Source organism: Lissotriton helveticus, chromosome 1_1 (assembly GCF_964261635.1).
Source record: "Lissotriton helveticus chromosome 1_1, aLisHel1.1, whole genome shotgun sequence".
Taxonomy (NCBI): domain Eukaryota; kingdom Metazoa; phylum Chordata; class Amphibia; order Caudata; family Salamandridae; genus Lissotriton; species Lissotriton helveticus.
The window spans coordinates 61,945,157-61,970,656 of record NC_136057.1 but is presented as its reverse complement, the minus strand read 5'-3'; the positions used below and the strand labels follow the sequence as shown (position 1 = coordinate 61,970,656).

Here is a 25,500-nt window from a genome sequence, read left to right as displayed (position 1 = left end):
GGATTGAGTGAGGGTCAGGATTGAGTGAGGGTCAGGATTGAGTGAGGGTCAGGAGTGAGTGAGGGCCAGGAGTGAGTGAGGGGGTCTCGGGGATCTCAGGAGGCAGGACTGTGGCTCTCAGCTGCATTCACTGCCTGACACCTCTGCACACCTGCTCTCTGTGTGAGGGTCAGGAGTGAGTGAGGGTCAGGAGTGAGTGAGGGTCAGGAGTGAGTGAGGGTCAGGAGTGAGTGAGGACCAGGAGTGAGTGAGGGGGTCTCGGGGATCTCAGGACGCAGGACTGTGGCTCTCAGCTGCATTCACCGCCTGACACCTCTGCACACGCGCGCTCTGTGTGAACATACTTCAGGCCTCATCTTGTTGCATCAGTCTCTCTTGTAAACACTCAGTGACTGACACTCATCGGATTGAGTGAGGGTCAGGTCAGGAGTGAGTGAGGGTCAGGAGTGAGTGAGGGTCAGGATTGAGTGAGGGTCAGGAGTGAGTGAGGGTCAGGAGTGAGTGAGGGTCAGGATTGAGTGAGGGTCAGGAGTGAGTGAGGGTCGGGATTGAGTGAGGGTCAGGAGTGAGTGAGGGTCAGGAGTGAGTGAGGGTCAGGAGTGATTGAGGGTCAGGAGTGAGTGAGGGTCAGGAGTGAGTGAGGGCCAGGTCAGGAGTGAGTGAGGGTCAGGAGTGATAGAGGGGCTCGGGGGTCTCAGGAGGCAGGACTGTGGCTCTCAGCTGCACTCACCGCCTGAGGTCTCTGCACACACGCTCTCTGTGTGAACATACTTCAGGCCTCATCTTGTTGCATCAGTCTCTCTTGTAAACACTCAGTGACCGAGACTCATCGGACTGAGGGAGGGTCAGGTCAGGAGTGAGTGAGGGTCAGGAGTGAGTGAGGGTCAGGATTGAGTGAGGGTCAGGAGTGAGTGAGGGTCAGGAGTGAGTGAGGGTCAGGATTGAGTGAGGGTCAGGAGTGAGTGAGGTTCGGGATTGAGTGAGGGTCAGGAGTGAGTGAGGGTCAGGAGTGAGTGAGGGTCAGGAGTGATTGAGGGTCAGGAGTGAGTGAGGGTCAGGAGTGAGTGAGGGCCAGGTCAGGAGTGAGTGAGGGTCAGGAGTGAGTGAGGGTCAGGAGTGAGTGAGGGCCAGGAGTGAGTGAGGGTCAGGAGTGAGTGAGGGGGTCTCGGGGATCTCAGGACGCAGGACTGTGGCTCTCACCTGCATTCACCGCCTGACACCTCTGCACACTCTGTGTGAACACACACCAGGCCTCATCTTGTTGCATCAGTCTTGTAAACACTCCGTTACTGAGACTCATTGGAGTGAGTGAGGGTGAGGAGTGAGAGAGGGGGTCTCGGGGGTCTCAGGACGCAGGACTGTGGCTCTCAGCTGCATTCACCGCCTGACACCTCTGCACACGCGCTCTCTGTGTGAACATACTTCAGGCCTCATCTTGTTGCATCAGTCTCTCTTGTAAACACTCAGTGACTGAGACTCATCGGATTGAGTGAGGGTCAGGTCAGGAGTGAGTGAGGGCCAGGAGTGAGTGAGGGCCAGGTCAGGAGTTAGTGAGGGCCAGGTCAGGAGTTAGTGAGGGCCAGGTCAGGAGTGAGAGTCAGGATTGAGTGAGGGCCAGGATTGAGTGAGGGTCAGGATTGAGTGAGGGTCAGGAGTGAGTGAGGGCCAGGAGTGAGTGAGGGGGTCTCGGGGATCTCAGGACGCAGGACTGTGGCTCTCAGCTGCATTCACCGCCTGACACCTCTGCACACGCGCTCTCTGTGTGAACATACTTCAGGCCTCATCTTGTTGCATCAGTCTCTCTTGTAAACACTCAGTGACTGAGACTCATCGGATTGAGTGAGGGTCAGGTCAGGAGTGAGTGAGGGCCAGGAGTGAGTGAGGGCCAGGTCAGGAGTGAGAGTCAGGATTGAGTGAGGGTCAGGATTGAGTGAGGGTCAGGATTGAGTGAGGGTCAGGAGTGAGTGAGGGTCAGGAGTGAGTGAGGGTCAGGAGTGAGTGAGGGCCAGGTCAGGAGTGAGTGAGGGCCAGGTCAGGAGTGAGTGAGGGTCAGGAGTGAGTGAGGGCCAGGAGTGAGTGAGGGCCAGGAGTGGGTGAGGGGGTCTCAGGGATCTCAGGACGCAGGACTGTGGCTCTCAGCTGCATTCACCGCCTGACACCTCTGCACATGCGCTCTCTGTAAGAACATACTTCAGGCCTCATCTTGTTGCATCAGTCTCTCTTGTAAACACTCAGTGACTGAGACTCATCGGATTGAGTGAGGGTCAGGTCAGGAGTGAGTGAGGGCCAGGAGTGAGTGAGGGCCAGGTCAGGAGTTAGTGAGGGCCAGGTCAGGAGTGAGATTCAGGATTGAGTGAGGGTCAGGATTGAGTGAGGGTCAGGAGTGAGTGAGGGCCAGGAGTGAGTGAGGGGGTCTCGGGGATCTCAGGACGCAGGACTGTGGCTCTCAGCTGCATTCACCGCCTGACACCTCTGCACACGTGCGCTCTGTGTGAGGGTCAGGAGTGAGTGAGGGTCAGGAGTGAGTGAGGGTCAGGAGTGAGTGAGGGTCAGGAGTGAGTGAGGGGGTCTCGGGGGTCTCAGGACGCAGGACTGTGGCTCTCAGCTGCATTCACCGCCTGACACCTCTGCACACGCGCTCTCTGTGTGAACATACTTCAGGCCTCATCTTGTTGCATCAGTCTCTCTTGTAAACACTCAGTGACTGAGACTCATCGGATTGAGTGAGGGTCAGGTCAGGAGTGAGTGAGGGCCAGGAGTGAGTGAGGGCCAGGTCAGGAGTGAGAGTCAGGATTTAGTGAGGGTCAGGATTGAGTGAGGGTCAGGAGTGAGTGAGGGTCAGGAGTGAGTGAGGGTCAGGAGTGAGTGAGGGCCAGGTCAGGAGTGAGTGAGGGTCAGGAGTGAGTGAGGGTCAGGAGTGAGTGAGGGCCAGGAGTGAGTGAGGGCCAGGAGTGGGTGAGGGGGTCTCGGGGATCTCAGGACGCAGGACTGTGGCTCTCAGCTGCATTCACCGCCTGACACCTCTGCACACGCGCTCTCTGTAAGAACATACTTCAGGCCTCATCTTGTTGCATCAGTCTCAATTGTAAACACTCAGTGACTGAGACTCATCGGATTGAGTGAGGGTCAGGTCAGGAGTGAGTGAGGGCCAGGAGTGAGTGAGGGCCAGGTCAGGAGTTAGTGAGGGCCAGGTCAGGAGTGAGATTCAGGATTGAGTGAGGGTCAGGATTGAGTGAGGGTCAGGATTGAGTGAGGGTCAGGAGTGAGTGTGGGCCAGGAGTGAGTGAGGGGGTCTTGGGGATCTCAGGACGCAGGACTGTGGCTCTCAGCAGCATTCACCGCCTGACACCTCTGCACACGCGCTCTCTGTGTGAACATACTTCAGGCCTCATCTTGTTGCATCAGTCTCTCTTGTAAACACTCAGTGACTGAGACTCATCGGATTGAGTGAGGGTCAGGTCAGGAGTGAGTGAGGGCCAGGAGTGAGTGAGGACCAGGTCAGGAGTGAGAGTCAGGATTGAGTGAGGGTCAGGATTGAGTGAGGGTCAGGATTGAGTGAGGGTCAGGAGTGAGTGAGGGCCAGGAGTGAGTGAGGGGGTCTCGGGGATCTCAGGAGGCAGGACTGTGGCTCTCAGCTGCATTCACTGCCTGACACCTCTGCACACCTGCTCTCTGTGTGAGGGTCAGGAGTGAGTGAGGGTCAGGAGTGAGTGAGGGTCAGGAGTGAGTGAGGGTCAGGAGTGAGTGAGGGCCAGGAGTGAGTGAGGGGGTCTCGGGGATCTCAGGACGCAGGACTGTGGCTCTCAGCTGCATTCACCGCCTGACACCTCTGCACACGCGCGCTCTGTGTGAACATACTTCAGGCCTCATCTTGTTGCATCAGTCTCTCTTGTAAACACTCAGTGACTGACACTCATCGGATTGAGTGAGGGTCAGGTCAGGAGTGAGTGAGGGTCAGGAGTGAGTGAGGGTCAGGATTGAGTGAGGGTCAGGAGTGAGTGAGGGTCAGGAGTGAGTGAGGGTCAGGATTGAGTGAGGGTCAGGAGTGAGTGAGGGTCGGGATTGAGTGAGGGTCAGGAGTGAGTGAGGGTCAGGAGTGAGTGAGGGTCAGGAGTGATTGAGGGTCAGGAGTGAGTGAGGGTCAGGAGTGAGTGAGGGCCAGGTCAGGAGTGAGTGAGGGTCAGGAGTGAGTGAGGGTCAGGAGTGATAGAGGGGCTCGGGGGTCTCAGGAGGCAGGACTGTGGCTCTCAGCTGCACTCACCGCCTGAGGTCTCTGCACACGCGCTCTCTGTGTGAACATACTTCAGGCCTCATCTTGTTGCATCAGTCTCTCTTGTAAACACTCAGTGACCGAGACTCATCGGACTGAGTGAGGGTCAGGTCAGGAGTGAGTGAGGGTCAGGAGTGAGTGAGGGTCAGGATTGAGTGAGGGTCAGGAGTGAGTGAGGGTCAGGAGTGAGTGAGGGTCAGGATTGAGTGAGGGTCAGGAGTGAGTGAGGTTCGGGATTGAGTGAGGGTCAGGAGTGAGTGAGGGTCAGGAGTGAGTGAGGGTCAGGAGTGATTGAGGGTCAGGAGTGAGTGGGGGTCAGGAGTGAGTGAGGGCCAGGTCAGGAGTGAGTGAGGGTCAGGAGTGAGTGAGGGTCAGGAGTGAGTGAGGGCCAGGAGTGAGTGAGGGTCAGGAGTGAGTGAGGGGGTCTCGGGGATCTCAGGACGCAGGACTGTGGCTCTCACCTGCATTCACCGCCTGACACCTCTGCACACTCTGTGTGAACACACACCAGGCCTCATCTTGTTGCATCAGTCTTGTAAACACTCCGTTACTGAGACTCATTGGAGTGAGTGAGGGTGAGGAGTGAGAGAGGGGGTCTCGGGGGTCTCAGGACGCAGGACTGTGGCTCTCAGCTGCATTCACCGCCTGACACCTCTGCACACGCGCTCTCTGTGTGAACATACTTCAGGCCTCATCTTGTTGCATCAGTCTCTCTTGTAAACACTCAGTGACTGACACTCATCGGATTGAGTGAGGGTCAGGTCAGGAGTGAGTGAGGGCCAGGAGTGAGTAAGGGCCAGGTCAGGAGTGAGAGTCAGGATTGAGTGAGGGTCAGGATTGAGTGAGGGTCAGGAGTGAGTGAGGGTCAGGAGTGAGTGAGGGTCAGGAGTGAGTGAGGGTCAGGAGTGAGTGAGGGCCAGGTCAGGAGTGAGTGAGGGTCAGGAGTGAGTGAGGCTCAGGAGTGAGTGAGGGCCAGGAGTGAGTGAGCGCCAGGAGTGGGTGAGGAGGTCTCGGGGATCTCAGGACGCAGGACTGTGGCTCTCAGCTGCATTCACCGCCTGACACCTCTGCACACGCGCTCTCTGTGTGAACATACTTCAGGCCTCATCTTGTTGCATCAGTCTCTCTTGTAAACACTCAGTGACTGAGACTCATCGGATTGAGTGAGGGTCAGGTCAGGAGTGAGTGAGGGCCAGGAGTGAGTGAGGGCCAGGTCAGGAGTTAGTGAGGGCCAGGTCAGGAGTGAGAGTCAGGATTGAGTGAGGGTCAGGATTGAGTGAGGGTCAGGATTGAGTGAGGGTCAGGAGTGAGTGAGGGTCAGGAGTGAGTGAGTGGGTCTCGGGGATCTCAGGAGGCAGGACTGTGGCTCTCAGCTGCATTCACCGCCTGACACCTCTGCACACGCGCTCTCTGTGTGAACATACTTCAGGCCTCATCTTGTTGCATCAGTCTCTCTTGTAAACACTCAGTGACTGAGACTCATCGGATTGAGTGAGGGTCAGGTCAGGAGTGAGTGAGGGCCAGGTCAGGAGTGAGTGAGGGCCAGGTCAGGAGTGAGAGTCAGGATTGAGTGAGGGTCAGGATTGAGTGAGGGTCAGGATTGAGTGAGGGTCAGGAGTGAGTGAGGGCCAGGAGTGAGTGAGGGGGTCTCTGGGATCTCAGGATGCAGGACTGTGGCTCTCAGCTGCATTCACCGCCTGACACCTCTGCACACGCGCTCTCTGTGTGAACATACTTCAGGCCTCATCTTGTTGCATCAGTCTCTCTTGTAAACACTCAGTGACTGAGACTCATCGGATTGAGTGAGGGTCAGGTCAGGAGTGAGTGAGGGCCAGGAGTGAGTGAGGGCCAGGTCAGGAGTGAGAGTCAGGAGTGAGTGAGGGTCAGGAGTGAGTGAGGGTCAGGAGTGAGTGAGGGTCAGGAGTGAGTGAGGGTCAGGAGTGAGTGAGCGTCAGGAGTGAGTGAGGGCCAGGAGTGAGTGAGGGCCAGGAGTGGGTGAGGGGGTCTCGGGGATCTCAGGACGCAGGACTGTGGCTCTCAGCTGCATTCACCGCCTGACACCTCTGCACACGCGCTCTCTGTGTGAACATACTTCAGGCCTCATCTTGTTGCATCAGTCTCTCTTGTAAACACTCAGTGACTGAGACTCATCGGATTGAGTGAGGGTCAGGTCAGGAGTGAGTGAGGGCCAGGAGTGAGTGAGGGCCAGGTCAGGAGTTAGTGAGGGCCAGGTCAGGAGTTAGTGAGGGCCAGGTCAGGAGTGAGAGTCAGGATTGAGTGAGGGCCAGGATTGAGTGAGGGTCAGGATTGAGTGAGGGTCAGGAGTGAGTGAGGGCCAGGAGTGAGTGAGGGGGTCTCGGGGATCTCAGGATGCAGGACTGTGGCTCTCAGCTGCATTCACCGCCTGACACCTCTGCACACGCGCTCTCTGTGTGAACATACTTCAGGCCTCATCTTGTTGCATCAGTCTCTCTTGTAAACACTCAGTGACTGAGACTCATCGGATTGAGTGAGGGTCAGGTCAGGAGTGAGTGAGGGCCAGGAGTGAGTGAGGGCCAGGTCAGGAGTGAGAGTCAGGATTGAGTGAGGGTCAGGATTGAGTGAGGGTCAGGATTGAGTGAGGGTCAGGAGTGATGGAGGGTCAGGAGTGAGTGAGGGTCAGGAGTGAGTGAGGGCCAGGTCAGGAGTGAGTGAGGGTCAGGAGTGAGTGAGGGTCAGGAGTGAGTGAGGGCCAGGAGTGAGTGAGGGCCAGGAGTGGGTGAGGGGGTCTCGGGGATCTCAGGACGCAGGACTGTGGCTCTCAGCTGCATTCACCGCCTGACACCTCTGCACATGCGCTCTCTGTAAGAACATACTTTAGGCCTCATCTTGTTGCATCAGTCTCTCTTGTAAACACTCAGTGACTGAGACTCATCGGATTGAGTGAGGGTCAGGTCAGGAGTGAGTGAGGGCCAGGAGTGAGTGAGGGCCAGGTCAGGAGTTAGTGAGGGCCAGGTCAGGAGTGAGATTCAGGATTGAGTGAGGGTCAGGATTGAGTGAGGGTCAGGAGTGAGTGAGGGCCAGGAGTGAGTGAGGGGGTCTCGGGGATCTCAGGACGCAGGACTGTGGCTCTCAGCTGCATTCACCGCCTGACACCTCTGCACACGTGCGCTCTGTGTGAGGGTCAGGAGTGAGTGAGGGTCAGGAGTGAGTGAGGGTCAGGAGTGAGTGAGGGGGTCTCGGGGGTCTCAGGACGCAGGACTGTGGCTCTCAGCTGCATTCACCGCCTGACACCTCTGCACACGTGCGCTCTGTGTGAGGGTCAGGAGTGAGTGAGGGTCAGGAGTGAGTGAGGGTCAGGAGTGAGTGAGGGGGTCTCGGGGGTCTCAGGACGCAGGACTGTGGCTCTCAGCTGCATTCACCGCCTGACACCTCTGCACACGTGCGCTCTGTGTGAGGGTCAGGAGTGAGTGAGGGTCAGGAGTGAGTGAGGGCCAGGTCAGGATTGAGTGAGGGTCAGGATTGAGTGAGGGTCAGGAGTGAGTGAGGGCCAGGAGTGAGTGAGGGCCAGGAGTGAGTGAGGGGGTCTCTGGGATCTCAGGACGCAGGACTGTGGCTCTCAGCTGCATTCACCGCCTGACACCTCTGCACACGCGCTCTCTGTGTGAACATACTTCAGGCCTCATCTTGTTGCATCAGTCTCTCTTGTAAACACTCAGTGACTGAGACTCATCGGATTGAGTGAGGGTCAGGAGTGAGTGAGGGCCAGGAGTGAGTGAGGGCCAGGAGTGAGTGAGCGTCAGGAGTGAGTGAGGGCCAGGAGTGAGTGAGGGCCAGGAGTGAGTGAGGGGGTCTCGGGGATCTCAGGACGCAGGACTGTGGCTCTCAGCTGCATTCACCGCCTGACACCTCTGCACACGCGCTCTCTGTGTGAACATACTTCAAGCCTCATCTTGTTGCATCAGTCTCTCTTGTAAACACTCAGTGACTGAGACTCATCGGATTGAGTGAGGGTCAGGTCAGGAGTGAGTGAGGGCCAGGAGTGAGTGAGGGGGTCTCGGGGGTCTCAGGACGCAGGACTGTGGCTCTCAGCTGCATTCACCGCCTGACACCTCTGCACACGTGCGCTCTGTGTGAGGGTCAGGAGTGAGTGAGGGTCAGGAGTGAGTGAGGGCCAGGTCAGGAGTGAGTGAGGGTCAGGATTGAGTGAGGGTCAGGAGTGAGTGAGGGCCAGGAGTGAGTGAGGGCCAGGAGTGAGTGAGGGGGTCTCTGGGATCTCAGGACGCAGGACTGTGGCTCTCAGCTGCATTCACCGCCTGACACCTCTGCACACGCGCTCTCTGTGTGAACATACTTCAGGCCTCATCTTGTTGCATCAGTCTGTCTTGTAAACACTCAGTGACTGAGACTCATCGGATTGAGTGAGGGTCAGGAGTGAGTGAGGGCCAGGAGTGTGAGGGCCAGGAGTGAGTGAGCGTCAGGAGTGAGTGAGGGCCAGGAGTGAGTGAGGGCCAGGAGTGAGTGAGGGGGTCTCGGGGATCTCAGGACGCAGGACTGTGGCTCTCAGCTGCATTCACCGCCTGACACCTCTGCACACGCGCTCTCTGTGTGAACATACTTCAGGCCTCATCTTGTTGCATCAGTCTCTCTTGTAAACACTCAGTGACTGAGACTCATCGGATTGAGTGAGGGTCAGGTCAGGAGTGAGTGAGGGCCAGGAGTGAGTGAGGACCAGGAGTGAGTGAGGGGGTCTCGGGGATCTCAGGACGCAGGACTGTGGCTCTCAGCTGCATTCACCGCCTGACACCTCTGCACACGTGCTCTCTGTGTGAGGGTCAGGAGTGAGTGAGGGTCAGGAGTGAGTGAGGGTCAGGAGTGAGTGAGGGTCAGGAGTGAGTGAGGGCCAGGTCAGGAGTGAGTGAGGGCCAGGTCAGGAGTGAGTGAGGGTCAGGAGTGAGTGAGGGGGTCTCGGGGGTCTCAGGATGCAGGACTGTGGCTCTCAGCTGCATTCACCGCCTGACACCTCTGCACACGTGCTCTCTGTGTGAGGGTCAGGAGTGAGTGAGGGTCAGGAGTGAGTGAGGGTCAGGAGTGAGTGAGGGCCAGGTCAGGAGTGAGTGAGGGTCAGGAGTGAGTGAGTGAGGGTCAGGAGTGAGTGAGTGAGGGTCAGGAGTGAGTGAGGGTCAGGAGTGAGTGAGGGTCAGGAGTGAGTGAGGGTCAGGAGTGAGTGAGGGTCAGGAGTGAGTGAGGGCCAGGTCAGGAGTGAGTGAGGGTCATGAGTGAGTGAGTGAGGGTCAGGAGTGAGTGAGGGTCATGAGTGAGTGAGTGAGGGTCAGGAGTGAGTGAGGGTCAGGAGTGAGTGAGGGGGTCTCGGGGGTCTCAGGACGCAGGACTGTGGCTCTCAGCTGCATTCACCGCCTGACACCTCTGCACACGTGCTCTCTGTGTGAGGGTCAGGAGTGAGTGAGGGTCAGGAGTGAGTGAGGGTCAGGAGTGAGTGAGGGCCAGGTCAGGAGTGAGTGAGGGTCAGGAGTGAGTGAGTGAGGGTCAGGAGTGAGTGAGGGTCAGGAGTGAGTGAGGGTCAGGAGTGAGTGAGGGTCAGGAGTGAGTGAGGGCCAGGTCAGGAGTGAGTGAGGGTCATGAGTGAGTGAGTGAGGGTCAGGAGTGAGTGAGGGTCATGAGTGAGTGAGTGAGGGTCAGGAGTGAGTGAGGGTCAGGAGTGAGTGAGGGGGTCTCGGGGGTCTCAGGACGCAGGACTGTGGCTCTCAGCTGCATTCACCGCCTGACACCTCTGCACACGCGCTCTCTGTGTGAACATACTTCAGGCCTCATCTTGTTGCATCAGTCTCTCTTGTAAACACTCAGTGACTGAGACTCATCGGATTGAGTGAGGGTCAGGTCAGGAGTGAGTGAGGGCCAGGAGTGAGTGAGGGGGTCTCGGGGGTCTCAGGACGCAGGACTGTGGCTCTCAGCTGCATTCACCGCCTGACACCTCTGCACACGTGCGCTCTGTGTGAGGGTCAGGAGTGAGTGAGGGTCAGGAGTGAGTGAGGGCCAGGTCAGGAGTGAGTGAGGGTCAGGATTGAGTGAGGGTCAGGAGTGAGTGAGGGCCAGGAGTGAGTGAGGGCCAGGAGTGAGTGAGGGGGTCTCTGGGATCTCAGGACGCAGGACTGTGGCTCTCAGCTGCATTCACCGCCTGACACCTCTGCACACGCGCTCTCTGTGTGAACATACTTCAGGCCTCATCTTGTTGCATCAGTCTCTCTTGTAAACACTCAGTGACTGAGACTCATCGGATTGAGTGAGGGTCAGGTCAGGAGTGAGTGAGGGTCAGGATTGAGTGAGGGTCAGGAGTGAGTGAGGGTCAGGAGTGAGTGAGGGTCAGGAGTGAGTGAGTGGGTCTCGGGGATCTCAGGAGGCAGGACTGTGGCTCTCAGCTGCATTCACCGCCTGACACCTCTGCACACGCGCTCTCTGTGTGAACATACTTCAGGCCTCATCTTGCTGCATCAGTCTCTCTTGTAAACACTCAGTGACTGAGACTCATTGGATTGTAGTGAACACCTGGTGCAGGTGACTTCTGCCTGTTATTCCCCACACGTGACTGTGTGACCCTCTGTGGCCCCATAAAACATGAAGACGTTACAAGGAGCCTTGCCTCACCGCACCCGCTGCTACAACAACCACCCCCCAGGCGGCACAGTTGAGGGGGGGCCGCGCTGCACTCGAGGTCCGTTGCGGCGGCATTTATCATTGATTTGGTGACACTCAGTGACAGTAGTGTCACTGTCCCCAAATAAATTATCAATTCCGCCGCAACCAGTGTTGTCAGATTGGGTTATTTTTTCCCCGCACAAATGGGAGTAATGTCACGAGAGATAAACGCATCAATAAAATCAATAAACCGAAGCACGCATGCGCACAGTGAGTGACACTCGTAGGGTGTGCAGCCAGACGGGGAAGCACGAATACACAGGCAGAACCTGCATGACTCGTCACCCCTCTGACGTAGGGGGTGTACAAAACGACGGGGGTGGAAATATAGTTAGAACACCGGCTTCCGGCCCGCCACACTGTGCTACTTCCGGTCCCAGCAGCGTCCGCAACGGACGGGACAAAGGAGCCGCGCGGCCGCACCGTGAGTTATTCCCCATTCTCGCCCCGATTCTCTGTACCTCCCCCGCGTACTGACGCAGCCCCCCCACCGCCCTGCGGCGTGTGAGCGCTTCATACGAGTATGGGGGGGGGGGAGGGTTGGAACTGGAGGCCCCCTATCCACGCTCTCCCGAGGGGCCCGGGGCCCTCGCATCCTCCGAGGGGCCGCAGCGCGTCCACAACCGCCGAGGCCTCAGATGGCTCATGCGTGACACTCTCATGGCTTCATTGTACATATGCGTGACATTCAGCGCCGAATACGTGACACTCGAGTGACGCCATCTCACGAATCAAAGTAACCAATCCGGTCCACGGGGCTGAGACATGAGGCGTCACCAGGAGCTTTAGAGCCCCTTGAGCTGCTGCAGAGCCCTCAAGTGAGAGGTCATATGGAGCCAAACTCTGGTTTGTTTCTACAGCTGGGCGACCTTTGAATGCAGGGAGTTGGATGCAGACAAGAGAAAACTACCATTCCCAGCATGCAAAGCGTTTAGAGCTCAAAAGGCAAAACCCACTTACATTTCACAAGGGGCAGCAGCTGAGGGTTGGATACTGCAGTCCGTGATGTCATTGAGGTGACACTGACAGCCGCCCTCTAACCTCAATGTCCTCTCATTCATAACTTCCAGTCTACCCCCCTTCCACCCACCCACACACACTCAAGCTCCAGCGAGGCCTGACCCAAATGCTGCTCAGTCTGCAAATTCACACTCTCCCACTTTGATTATTGTCTTTGTTTTTTCTGCATCAGTTCCCAGATACGTCCTCTCATACTGGCCACTTACCTTGACGGTTGCCTGGCTGTTTTTTTTACTGACTTCGCCAGTATTTTACTTGATCTGGTCAATACAAAAATTGAATAAAGCACAAATAAACAGTATTTTCCCACCTAATCAGTACACACTTTACAAGCAATAATAAGCAGATAGTAGTATAGTTTGGAGTTAGCAAGTTAATGATCAGTGGCTTAGAGTAAAGAAAGACAGAAAGGTCATCGTAAAAATGAATAAACCCTATAAAGACTGCTTTTTATAACTTTCCATGGCATGCTCGAACCTGAAAACTATATAAACAAATGGCAGGCATTTCTTTTGAAATTGTGGCAACCCTACTTACGAGTGGGGCATGCTGGAGGTGTCAGAGGGGTCTCAGCACTGCTTGTTGTTTCCATTAAATGGTGCTGGCGTCTGCCATGACATAGGCAGGGGCAGAGGCTATTTCTCGGTGAATTGGGGCACAGAGTGGGCAGCTGCGAGTCGACCAGCCGCAGGTCAGGCAGCAGTCCGGTTCATCACATATTTTTGACCTCAGTCAATTCTGCTGCTTAGCTGCTTTAGGGAGAGGCTGTCTTGGCCCCAGAGGAAAGGCGTCAGAGCTCTCACAATGTACCGCAGCCATGAGCAGCCGCTGCTTTAACAGTACTGCAACCTACATTCCTGCCTTACGGTGGCATAGCACGCTATACAAATGACGTGGCTTTAACCAGGTAAAGTGCCTATCTCACTCCACCCCCAAGGCATTGCAGCAAGCTGTTCTTAAACCCTCCTAAGATTCGACCCGTCGCTTGAGCTTAATTGTCTGGGACCTGCGTAGTTAACAACTCCACACCCTCGAAAGGCTTTATAGCATGAATTGCTCTTAATGTGCTTATAGGAGTCGTGTCTTAACATTTCGTAGTAGGTAATTCATTTTTGGAATGTTTAAACTCATAGTTCTTTAATCTCCAGACGGGACAGCAGTCCGAGCACTCCAGTCGACTCCACTCGAGTCCTTCGCCACTCGAGAATCCGACCTCACTTCCTTCCAGGGAGTGAGGTCATGCGCCAGCCAGGACGCAACCACTGCAGAGGGTAGGCCCTACCTCGGGATAATTGGGCAGTGACTCCGTGACAGACAGCCGCGCGTGGGAATTCCAATGCAACCAGGCTGGCAGGGCTAAAATGTAACATTGTAGCACTCAGCTGCTGCAGACAAGATCATTAACTATTTACTGAGCCTTCCGGGAAGCAGCAGAGCGAGCACACAGAGGTGTCACAGACGCCAGCGTGCAAGCAGCCTGGTGTGGCCAGTTTCAGCGCTGGCACAGAGTGTTGAGACAGTGGAATTAAAATGCATAATGCATTTCAGTGCGGTGATGCGGAACACCACACTGAAATGCGTTAGAGTCTCGCCTGATACTTGGCAGGTCTGCACATTGTACCACGCGTCACTGAGGCCCTGGAAGACACAGAATCATCATTCAGTGAGCCTAGCCTGAAGACCTGGAGTATATTAACACAACCCAGCGTGGGCTTTACCTGAGGAGTCGGGGTGCATTACACCACCCAGCCGTGGGCTTTACCTGAGGAGTCTGGTGCATTACACCACCCAGCGTGGGCTTTACCTGAGGAGTCGGGGTGCATTACACCACCCAGCATGGGCTTTACCCGGGGAGTCGGGGTGCATTATACCACCCCGCGTGGGTTTTACCTGAGGAGTCTGGGTGCATTTCACCACTCAGCGTGGGCTTTACCCGAGGAGTCGGGGTGGATTATACCACCCAGCGTGGGCTTTACCCAGAGGAATCGGGGTGGATTATACCACCCAGCGTGGGCTTTACCTGAGGAGTCGGGTGCATTACACCACCCAGCGTGGGTTTTACCTGAGGAGTCGGGGTGGATTATACCACCCGTGTGGGTTTTACCTGAGGAGTCGGGGTGCATTATACCACCCCGCATGGGTTTTACCTGAGGAGTCGGGGTGGATTATACCACCCGCGAGGGTTTTACCTGAGGAGTCGGGGTGCATTACACCACCCAGTGTGGGTTTTACCTGAGGAGTCAGGGTGCATTATACCACATCGCATGGGCTTTTCCTGAGGAGTCGTGTTCATTATACCACCCCGCATCAGCTTTTCCTGAGGAGTCAGGGTGGATTACACCACCCAGTGTGGGCTTTACCCGAGGAGTCAGGGTGGATTATACCACCCAGCGTGGGATTTACCTGAGGAGTTGCGGTGCATTACACCACCCAGTGTGGGTTTTACCTGAGGAGTCGGGGTGGATTATACCTAGGCCTGGACATTGTTTGCGTAGCAGCACTACACGTAGCTTCACGTAGTATACTTTGAACTTCACGTAGTACACGTAGTCTGCGTAGCGTAGCTGATGACACTGTGTACTTGTCTGCATTGCAAATGGTATCCTGCACAGTGCCAGTTATGATAAAACAAGAATCTCTAGCTTTGTATGCTAAAGTGCATATGGTACTTTCCCAAAAGTGAAACTGAAAAATTAGCGAGCAGTGAGAGAGGTGATGATTTTGGGTTCCTCCCTAACCTAGGGAGTACCTAACAGATGCCTTGAAAAGAAAAAAGGACATCTTATTGAACAATTTGGTCGTGGTCCCATCCTCTTAGCACCACCCCAAGTACAGTTATTTTGCAAAAAAACATTCCCAAACACAGGCCCTGCAAAGCATTATGGGATGAGATTAGCAGTGGGCAGTGAAGATTATATAGTATCCAATATCAAAATAATTCTACAAAGAGCTGCAGTTCAACCGGTGGTTACTAGATGTCCCTCACGAGTCAAATGCAAATGCTTGATGAAAGGGTTTCAATGGTTTTGCATTTGGCTCGAGACTGACATCTAGGAACGACTAGTGGAACTGCAGCTTGATGTAAGAATAATTTCAATGCTTTGCATTTGACTCATGAGGGGCATCTAGTAACGACTAGGTGAACTGCAGCTCTTTGTAGAATTATTTTGATATTGGATGCTATAATATTCACTGCCCACTGCTAATCTCGTCCCATAATGCTTTGCAGGGCCTTTAGTTGGGATTGTTTATTTGACAATAACTGTGCTTGGGTTGGTCCTAAGAGGATTGGATCACCACTGAAGTTCAACAAAATGTGCCTTTTGTTTATGCTCTTTGAGTTCAAGGCATCTGCTTGGTCCTCACCCTAGGTGGGGGGGTGGGGGGGGCAAAATCATCAGCTCTCTCATTGCCTAATGTTTTCATTGTTAAAGTTCACTTTTGTGAATATGTTATATGCTTTTAAGCATGTAAAATTGCTTTTTCAAAGCATCTGAGGATGTTGTTGATTTAGTTGCTACGCTTCGTGATTAAACACAGTTTTTGTACTGTACTACGTGCAATTTGCTAAGTGCGAATTAGCACAAGCTTTGCATGCTCCGTTAGAGTAGCTTAGTATTATGCCCAGTGTTAATTATACCACCCCGCGTGGGTTTTACCTGAGGAGTCGGGGTGCATTATACCACCCCGCATGGGTTTTACTTGAAGAGTCGGGGTGCATTATACCACCCCGCATGGGCTTTACCTGAAGAGTCAGGGTGCATTACACCACCCAGCGTGGGTTTTACCTGAGGAGTCGGGGTGCATTATACCACCCCGCATGGGCTTTACCTGAGGAGTCGGGGTGCATTACACCACCCTGCGTGGGTTTTACCTGAGGAGTCAGGGTGCATTACACCACCCCGCGTGGTCTTTACCAGTGGTGACGGGGCGCATTATACCACCCAGCATGGGCTTTACCTGAGGAGTCGGGCTGCATTGCACCCCCCAGCATGTGCTTTACCCGAGGAGTCGGGCTGCATGGCACCACTCAGTGTGGGCTTTACCCGAGGAGTCGGGCTGCATGGCACCACCTAGCGTGGGCTTTACCCGAGGAGTCGGGCTGCATGGCACCACCCAGCGTGGGCTTTACCCGATGAGTCAGGGTGCATGGCACCACCCAGCGTGGGCTTTACCAGTGGAGTCGGGTTGGATTGCACCACCCATCGTGGGCTTTACCTGAGGAGTCGGGTTGCATTGCACCACCCTGCGTGGGTTTTACCTGAGGAGTCAGTGTGGATTACACCACCGCGCATGGTCTTTCCCAGTGGTGTCGGAGCGCATTATACCACCCCGCGTGGGTTTTACCTGAGGAGTCGGGGTGCATTATACCACCCCGCATGGGTTTTACTTGGGGAGTCGGGTGCATTATACAAACCCGCATGGGCTTTACCTGAGGAGTCAGGGTGCATTACACCACCCAGCGCGGGTTTTACCTGAGGAGTCGGGTTGGATTGCACCACCCATCGTGGGCTTTACCTGAGGAGTCGGGTTGCATTGCACCACCCTGCGTGGGTTTTACCTGAGGAGTCAGTGTGGATTACACCACCGCGCATGGTCTTTCCCAGTGGTGTCGGAGCGCATTATACCACCCCGCGTGGGTTTTACCTGAGGAGTCGGGGTGCATTATACCACCCCGCATGGGTTTTACTTGGGGAGTCGGGTGCATTATACAAACCCGCATGGGCTTTACCTGAGGAGTCAGGGTGCATTACACCACCCAGCGCGGGTTTTACCTGAGGAGTCGGGGTGCATTATACCACCCCGCATGGGCTTTACCTGAGGAGTCGGGGTGCAATATTCCACCCCGCATGGGCTTTACCCGAGGAGTCGGGGTGCATTACACCACCCTGCATGAGTTTTACCTGAGGAGTCAGGGTGCATTACACCACCCCGCGTGGTCTTTACCAGTGGTGACGGGGCGCATTATACCACCCAGCATGGGCTTTACCTGAGGAGTCGGGCTGCATTGCACCCCCCAGCATGTGCTTTACCCGAGGAGTTGGGCTGCATGGCACCACTCAGTGTGGGCTTTACCCGAGGAGTCGGGCTGCATGGCACCACCTAGCGTGGGCTTTACCCGAGGAGTCGGGCTGCATGGCACCACCCAGCGTGGGCTTTACCCGATGAGTCAGGGTGCATGGCACCACCCAGCGTGGGCTTTACCAGTGGAGTCGGGTTGGATTGCACCACCCAGCGGGGGCTTTACCTGAGGAGTCGGGGTGAATTACACCACCCTGCGTGGGTTTTACCTGAGGAGTCAGGGTGCATTACACCACCCCGCGTGGTCTTTACCAGTGGTGTCGAGGCACATTATACCACCGAGCATGGGATTTACCCGAGGAGTTGGGCTGCATTGCACCACCTAGCATGGGCTTTACCCGAGTAGTTGGGCTGCATGGCACCACCCAGCGTGGGCTTTACCCAATGAGTCGGGGTGGATTGCACCACCCAGCCTGGGCTTTACCAGTGAAGTCGGGTTGGATTGCACCACCCAGCGTGGGCTTTACCTGAGGAGTTGGGTTGCATTGCACCACTCAGCATGGGCTTTACCTGAGGAGTCGGGGTGCATTACACCACCCAACATGGGCTTTACCCAAGGAGTCGGGTTGCATTGCACCACCCAGCGTCCTCTTTACCCGAGGAGCCAAGGTACATTATACCACCCAGTGTGGGCTTTAAATTGAAGAACTGTAGTATATTACATCACACGTGTGGGTTATACCTGATGAGTCAGGGCACATTATATTATCCACACAGGGCTAGGGCTGGGGATCCCCATGTTATAAGATACAGTGCATTACTTTGGTGGCAGGAAAGATCAGTTGGCCACATATTTGAGATGTCCGTAATGCAAGTTTGACATGATTGTGATGCTACACGTGTCATGGAATATTTAATTTTTTGATTACTTTGAACTATTTGTTTATCTTTAATTTTCACTACAAGGAGTAGATGTTTTGCATAAAATATTTTACTGCTAATTTTCAAGGGCTTAAAAGTGGAATGATAATTGAATTATGTGAGAAGTTGTTTTAGCAAAGTGTTCTTCATTAAACCTTAACTAATGGTGAATTGCAAATGTCGTTATACCCAACAGAGCGCAGACCCATGCAAATACAACAAGATGATAAGCAGAGAAGAATTTGAAAAACTGGAATCTTCATATTTCCATGAGAAGAGAGAAAAGCATTTCATTTTCAGAAACAGATGAGTCTAGAAGGAGAAAAAAGATCACAACAAGCCGACAAGTGTGATCCACTATAAGTGAAAATTTGAGCGAAAGACTGCTCTTTAGTCGCTGGCCTACACAAAATAAACTCACAGCCAGAACGCTAATGTTACAATCTGGTGGCCAACATCAACCTGTTACTTGGTACTTGTATAATGCGGTTATCAATAACAGACTCTCTACCATGTCTTCGATTATGAAGATTGAGAAGGATACGTCCTGAGATTACAGTGAATTGACAAATAATTGAGTCTCTTGGCCTTTGAGCGTTACCTGTGGATCGAAAAGGATGAAACGACTCTGGTTAGCAGCTCGTATTCGTAGAGGTGAGAGTGGGGTTGTTTGGAGCCCCTGTACCTGCAGCAGCATCAGCGCTGTACCTGCCACTGAAGAGTGTTCTGATGCAACCAACCAGTGTGTCAAGATTAAGAAAGACGATCTTCCACCAAACTTTCTAAAGCACAAAGTGGGAACAGTTAAAGCCGATTGCAATGTTGAGACACCAGTCTGTTTACATGAACATCAGAAGGATAGGCACAGTAACTGGATGAGCTTAGAGGATGAAACTCACAACTCACAGGAGGTATATACTGAACAGAAACCAAAGAAGCCCGGCGGCTCCCCTGAAGGACTCAAAACAGAAGTGCCTTTCTCAGAAAACAATGAAAATACAACTGTGCCATCTCTTGACCCAGAACAATTGGACAAAAGGCAAAACGAGCCAATATCTGCTGCAAACACACAAGATAAATCAACTGAAAGTGGACAGTGTGCCAACACCAGGCCAAAGCTGAAGAAAGCGAGAGATAAAAAGAAGTCCATGGAATATATTTGTGCTAAATATGGGAAAAGTTTTTGCAGACCAACAGAGCTACTCAAATACCAACGGACATATATTGGAGATAATTCAGCAATGTTTAATGAATTGGGGAAATATTTTAAAAGGTTTCCAGCCAAAGATCCGAAAACAGAAATACAAGAGAAATTATCTCCCCCTATTGAAAAAGAAAATATTTTAAATATCCCACAATCATTGCAAATAGATCAGCATGAAAAGACAGTTGAAGAAGAGAAGCTACCCCCAACTAGCAATAATGACACAAATGTCACTAGATCTCCACTCCTCGTCCCATACCAGGACACAAACACCGAACCTGCTGAAAGTGATAAAAGCATCAGTGGCTTATCCTCCATCCAGAGACGACCTGAAAAACCCAGCGGGAAACGATACCCATGTACGGAGTGTGAGAAGAGCTTCACTGCCTCATCAACACTAAAGAGGCATCTTGACAAACACATAGGGAAACAATACGCATGCACAGATTGTGGGAAATCGTATGGCAGAACCGATCGTTTAAAGATGCACCAAAAGGTACACAAATACCAACAGTCATATATTGGAGATAATTCAGCAATGTTTAATGAATTGGGGAAATATTTTAAAAGATTTCCAGCCACAGACCAGAAAATAGAAATAAAAGAGAAATTATCTCCCGCTATTGAAAAAGAAAATATTTTAAATATCCCACAATCATTGCAAATACATCAGCAGGAAAAGACAGTTGAAGGAGAGAAGCCACCCCCAAATACCAATAATGACACAAATGTCACTAGATCTCCACTCCTCGTCCCACACCAGGACTCAAACACCGAACCTGCTGAAAGTGAAAAAAGCGTCAGTGGCTTATCCTCCATCCAGAGACGACGTGAAAAACCCAATGGGAAACGATACCCATGTACAGAGTGTGAGAAGAGTTTCACTGCCTCATCAACACTAAAGAGGCATCTTGACATACACATAGGGAAACAATACGCATGCACAGATTGTGGGAAATCATATGGCAGAATCGATCGTTTAAAGATGCACCAAAAGGTACACACAGTAAACAAGCCACATCCGCGCACTGGGCACAGGACTGATGTCAGCAGTAACTTAAATCTAACTGAATAAAAAATAAATACACCAAAAAGGAGACAATAACTCCAGTGAGAAACTCGGCACAAGTAGTGACTGTAGAAAGAGATCTACTGACTCCTCATCCATGCATGCGCATGAAAGAATACATCCAGGGGGTTAAAAAGAAGCAGATAAAAGTCCTGAGGGTGGGGAGAAATTTCCCAGGGTAAAAACGTTATTCATTCACCAGCAAATACATATGAGCGAGAAGCAATCTTCATATAGTAAATGTAGGAAGAGTTTAATCTGTCATTAAGTTTGAGTCACCACCAGGGGGTGCATGTGTTCATCTTGTACTCACTAACCTTCATGGAACATGAGAAAAACATCAGTCTCAAAACGAGTGCACAAATGAAGGAATACTCCAGAAAATGACAGCTCGCACCTGCATCAGGCCCAGACTCGCCGTTGCGGGCACCGGGCAACCCCCCCGGTGGGCTGCAAGGGTGGGGGCTGGTTTTGGGCCCCTGGGGGCCGGCCCTGTAACAAAATCGGCTGAAAAGGGGCCCTGGCAAAGAGCTCGGTCGCACTCCCAAACCCCCGGGGGAGTGGGGGCGGCTGAGCACTTAGCCAGGGCCGTGTTGGTTCTCAGTCCGGCCCTGACCAGCATGGTCACCAGGACCACTCAACACAACCCTGGTTTGGAAAACAAGTCAGTGTGCGAGTTTAGGAGCTCAGATAACTGGACCTAACTCCAAGCAGCATTTCCTGTAGATATAGGTGATGGGCAAGATGCCCAGAAATTGAAAAGTATTATACCTGCTATTTACAGTACTTAAAGTATAAAACTGTGGTGTTGAGCGCAATAAGAAATGAAGTTATTTTCTGTATATATGCTGTACTCTACTTTCTAAAATTATGAAACCACGCTGGGCTGCCAGTCCATTATAGGCCCTAATTTTTGGCCTCTCTTTAGCAGTCTGAGAAAAGTTCAGTTGTGACAAAACTACAATCTATGTAGTTAGAGCAGGGCAACAAAGAACGAGTGGGGAGAACAGTAGCTAAACATGGGAAAATTGTGGAAGGAGTAAAAAAGTTATTTGGGGGCATCTGAAAGAGCCTTTTACCAGAAAATGTTGGTGGCCTTCGTAGTGGTAAGTCAGTAATGTTGTGGTATAATTAATTCTTTATGTAATTGCACAAGGGATGAAGTGACACCTTCATAGGCTAAGATACTACAAGCTTTCAGGCATAGACAGGTGTCTCATTTGCTGGTTTCATTTTTATTTTAGTGTTACAACTTCTGCCAAAGTGAAAAACTTGTGTTGGAATAGGTGCTTTGTGGATGGGTTAAGGCAGGATGTGTGCTTGCAATGGGGCATGCTTAGTGCTGGGTGATGCACCCTCGTTTTGTTCCACATCGAGGGTAGCACTTGAGGAAAAATGTGGGCTCCAATCTTAGTGGGATAGTGAGGTTCCGTGACGATTTTACTCGTGTTTGTAACATTGTCGTAAATACATAATTTTGGTATCAGTGAACCGCAAATGATCCATTTAGTATATCCTGGTGTTTTCGCTATGCTACGAACAAGAGCACTCCGGTTACCAACACATTTCTGTTCTACCCGTGGCATCCATCTTAGAACACGGAAGCCATTTTGTATTCCTTGCCCTCACATAGTCAATGGACACGCAATGACCTCTTTTCATTAAAGGACACGTAGGCTTTAACCGGCGATTCACCTTGCGAGTGACACGTGCACCTTAGGCCAGCAACGCTGTAGCAGCATGACTCGGCAAGAACTGCCTCCCCAGCCTGAGGCCAGTCCTGCTATACTGGTTCTTGTGTTCGTTGGCCTGATCATGATTAGGCGGCCGAAGCTGGTAACCGTGCCCATTTACGACCCACAAACATTTCTTATCCTGTCTTTCTATCTTCTGCACCTGGCTCTGCTCCTTTCCTTCTGGGCCTTTATTAGGGGGAGGTAACGAAATTTACGATGAGGCGGTCCGGGTCTTGAATGAAGAATTGACATGGGATTATGATGGACTAGTGGGAACCCCTCATTTGTAATGTTTTGACATCAGATACTGTTGACGATTCCTGTGCAACGCCAAATATTTATTGTTTAAGACACGAATGTTTAGAACTGTGGTAACATGTAAAGAATTCGCCTGAAGCCCAATATTTAGTATATAAGGAGCAACCCTCTTTGTACAAATCGAACAGGCTCCTAGACACTGCCCATGTGTAGTTTCTGTGACTTCTGTGTCCCTGCAGTAATAAACCTTTGGTCTTTGACGCCACCATCGAGAAGCCCGTGTTTCTGTTTGTTTGTGCACCGAGACAGGTGGAACTCCGGGGTCTTCGGGTGTTATCCCTGACACCTCTGGACGGAACCAAAAAGTCCAGAACTCCAATTGGCGCCCAACGTGGGGCGACGTCATTCGGTACCGGTCCAAAAGCCTGAAGAGTTCGAGGAGCTTCGTGTGAAGATTTCAGAGGGAGGCGCCCCACTTCATCGATCCCGGCATATCGCAAAAGTGGCCCCGACGTTCTCTTCCACGAGGGTTCCCGTTCAGACGGCTGCAGTGGTCCGTTGCCTTGACCGTCGCCCTGTCTTGGACCCGAGGTGCAGTCCTCAGTACGGCGAAACGTGACGGGTTTCTCCTTGGTGACGTCTTCAGTACCTCAGTTAAGTATTTTGTAAGGGTTGCTCCTATTTGGATAATCCTTTTAGTTCTCAGTTCAGTTCAGTTCTGTAAGGTTATCACTGGTTATTCTGGTTACGATAATCATTCTGTTCAGTTCAGGTATCGATACATTTGTCAGTTCTGGTAGGCCTAAGTTCTTGGTTCGAGTGCGCATCTTTTCTGTTTGTGTCTTGTTTGTTTTGTGTTCCGGATTATAAAATGGTAAGTCGGAAAAATTGTATGTTGTCTTGTTTTAGTTGCAACAGTGATTCCCAGTTGGAGGACTCGTGTTTGGTTCCTCCGATTGGAACTCCCCTTTATGATCTATATTGCAAGTTTGGTGTGGGCCCTATCTCTTATAACGAGGTATGGATCCGCTACACAGAGAAAGATGGTGTCCTTAGTTGGCCACTACATGGTAGTTTTGAACCTGAAGTTCTCGATAATCTAGAAAGAAGGTTGTTTAAGAAGAAAGCCCGGCCGGCAATGTTTGATTCTTTCCGTTATTGGCGAAAAGAATCTAAACAGAGAGAAATTAAAAAGTTGAAGAAAGAACAGAAAGAGCAAGAGTTGACTTTAGAACAGTCTGCTAGACAGCTGCAACTCAACGAGTCTGAGAAAGCGATGGAGGTGGCCGATAGAGAGCGTAATTTAGCGATAGACAAATGCTATCCTGTTTTGCCATCGAGTACGGCTAAGATAGTAGAGGACCCTGAAAAGGATCCCCTGTTGTCTTACTTGTTACGATCACCCCCACCGTATGCACAGGGTGCTACGGCTCCACCTATACCGAATGTTCAATTACCGGTTGCTGGACAACCTGGTGTCCCTGTTCCCGCTCCCCTGAATCAAGTTCCTGTACCTCCTGTGGTCAATATTAATGTTCCTTCGACAACCCCTCTTCTAGGGTTGCCGGCTTCTTTACCTATGCCTGTGTCGCTCACACCTGCTACTCCGGGGCAAGCTATTTTTCCTGCTACTCCTACTGTTCCTGATCTATCTGTTCCAACTGCTACTCTATTCACTGCCTCTGTTAATATTATGACTCCGCTTTCTGTTCGTCGAAGAATCACTGATTCTGTCTCTAATATTCTATCTCCCTTCTATAAAACTCTGATTAAGACTCCTACCTCTGACTCTGTGCAGAGACGTAGTCAGCTTCCCAGTACTGAAGAAAAAGGAATATTAGATTCCACTGCTCTTAGATGGGTTTCGAAAGTTGGAAGATATAATGTACATAATGTATTAGATACATTTATGCAATGGAACGAACCGACACAACGATATGTGTTCGATGAAATGTGTTTCCTTCTACGTGAGGAATTGGAAGAGGATGACCCTGAATCAAATCTAGGAGAATTAATTAATGCTCAAAAAGAGTTTGCTGCAGGTATGATAGTTGGACAAAATATAAAAAAAGCGATGGAACTGATTTTAAGTTATAGGAATGACTCATCCCTTCGTTCACCGAGGGAATTAGAGAAACGTAGTACGAAACGAAATCGTCAATATCCAATGAGAGAGGTTCCACCAATTTGGCGTGAAGCTGTGCAAGCTAATGCAAACCTTGGTATTGCAGCCGCTCCGGCCCAATTCCAGAGAGTGGATACATATTCCATGGAAGCGAGCTGAAGTATTAGCAGTGAAACAGGCCTTGCCAGATCCGCGTAAAAATCCTGCAGGGTACTACAAAGAGTTGGCTCAAACAGTTGACGCTTGTGTATTGAATCTTGCTGACATAGATCTGCTATTTGGTAATGTAGTACCGCAACCAATTTGGGCTAAAATTCGTAAAGAGAATCATCCAGTTGCCCTAGGTGGTGACTGGGCAGCTATAATTGCAGCGGATGGTCAACAAATAGGTGGTTCCAAACCTGAACCTTTAATTGCTAATTTGCCTGGTAGAATAATCGATTTAATGAAAACCTTGATGCCAGCATTACGCGTTAACTGGGACAAATTGTCCGCGTGCAAACAAAAGAAAGACGAAAGCGTCTCCGACTTTTTCACAAGATTCGAGGAGACTTTCGTGGATCATAGTGGTCAGGATATGAGCACAGAAGGAGGCCAGAGATTATTTGTTGATAAATTTGTGCACAATCTGTTGCCAGAACTTAGTGGTAAATTAAAAAATTCTGAAAGTGCGTGGGCTGTCTCTACGACTGCGCAAATACTTGCGACTGCTCAGTACTATGAAAATAGGGATAAAGAAGAGAAGGAAAAATCAGATAAAAAGACGAAAGATTTAAAAACTAAAGTACTTTTACAGCAAGCTTATCCGCCTCGCATGAATCAGACGAATATGCAGCAAGGGTCATATCAAAGAACGGATTATAATTTTCAAAGGCCACAATACCAATGGAATCAATGTGCTTATTGCAAAAAGGAAGGTCATTACAAAAGTGAGTGTCCAGTTCGAACGCAAAATAATGCTGCGGCAGCTCAGAGAGGTCATGGTAGTTCTATGCAAAACTCTAGAGGTCGAGGACGAGGTGCTATGCCTCCGCAGACGAGTGATCGCCCCTCTAATTATTTCGACCAGCGAAATGGACAATCTGCCCAACAGAATAGGTCTCCACAGTATCATGTCGAAGACTATTATGAAGCTAGTGAGGAAATTCAGCAAAGTGAGTACTAGGACAGCCATGGACAAAG

The 25,500-nt window shown here is 51.8% G+C and overlaps 2 protein-coding genes across 2 annotated transcripts in view; one reads left to right on the top strand and one right to left on the bottom strand.

Moving 5' to 3' along the window:
* LOC144824223 (uncharacterized) overlaps window positions 1–25,500 on the bottom strand; it is a 476,700-nt gene that overhangs the window by 180,876 nt on the left and 270,324 nt on the right. The gene's annotated exons all lie outside the window — the stretch shown is intronic.
* On the top strand, window positions 11,321–21,041 carry LOC144824168 (uncharacterized). Its single transcript, XM_078683343.1, has 2 exons — window positions 11,321–11,387; window positions 18,123–21,041. Exon 2 carries the CDS (start codon window positions 18,544–18,546, stop codon window positions 20,203–20,205), a length of 1,662 nt encoding a protein of 553 aa, XP_078539469.1. The 5' UTR covers window positions 11,321–11,387; window positions 18,123–18,543; the 3' UTR covers window positions 20,206–21,041.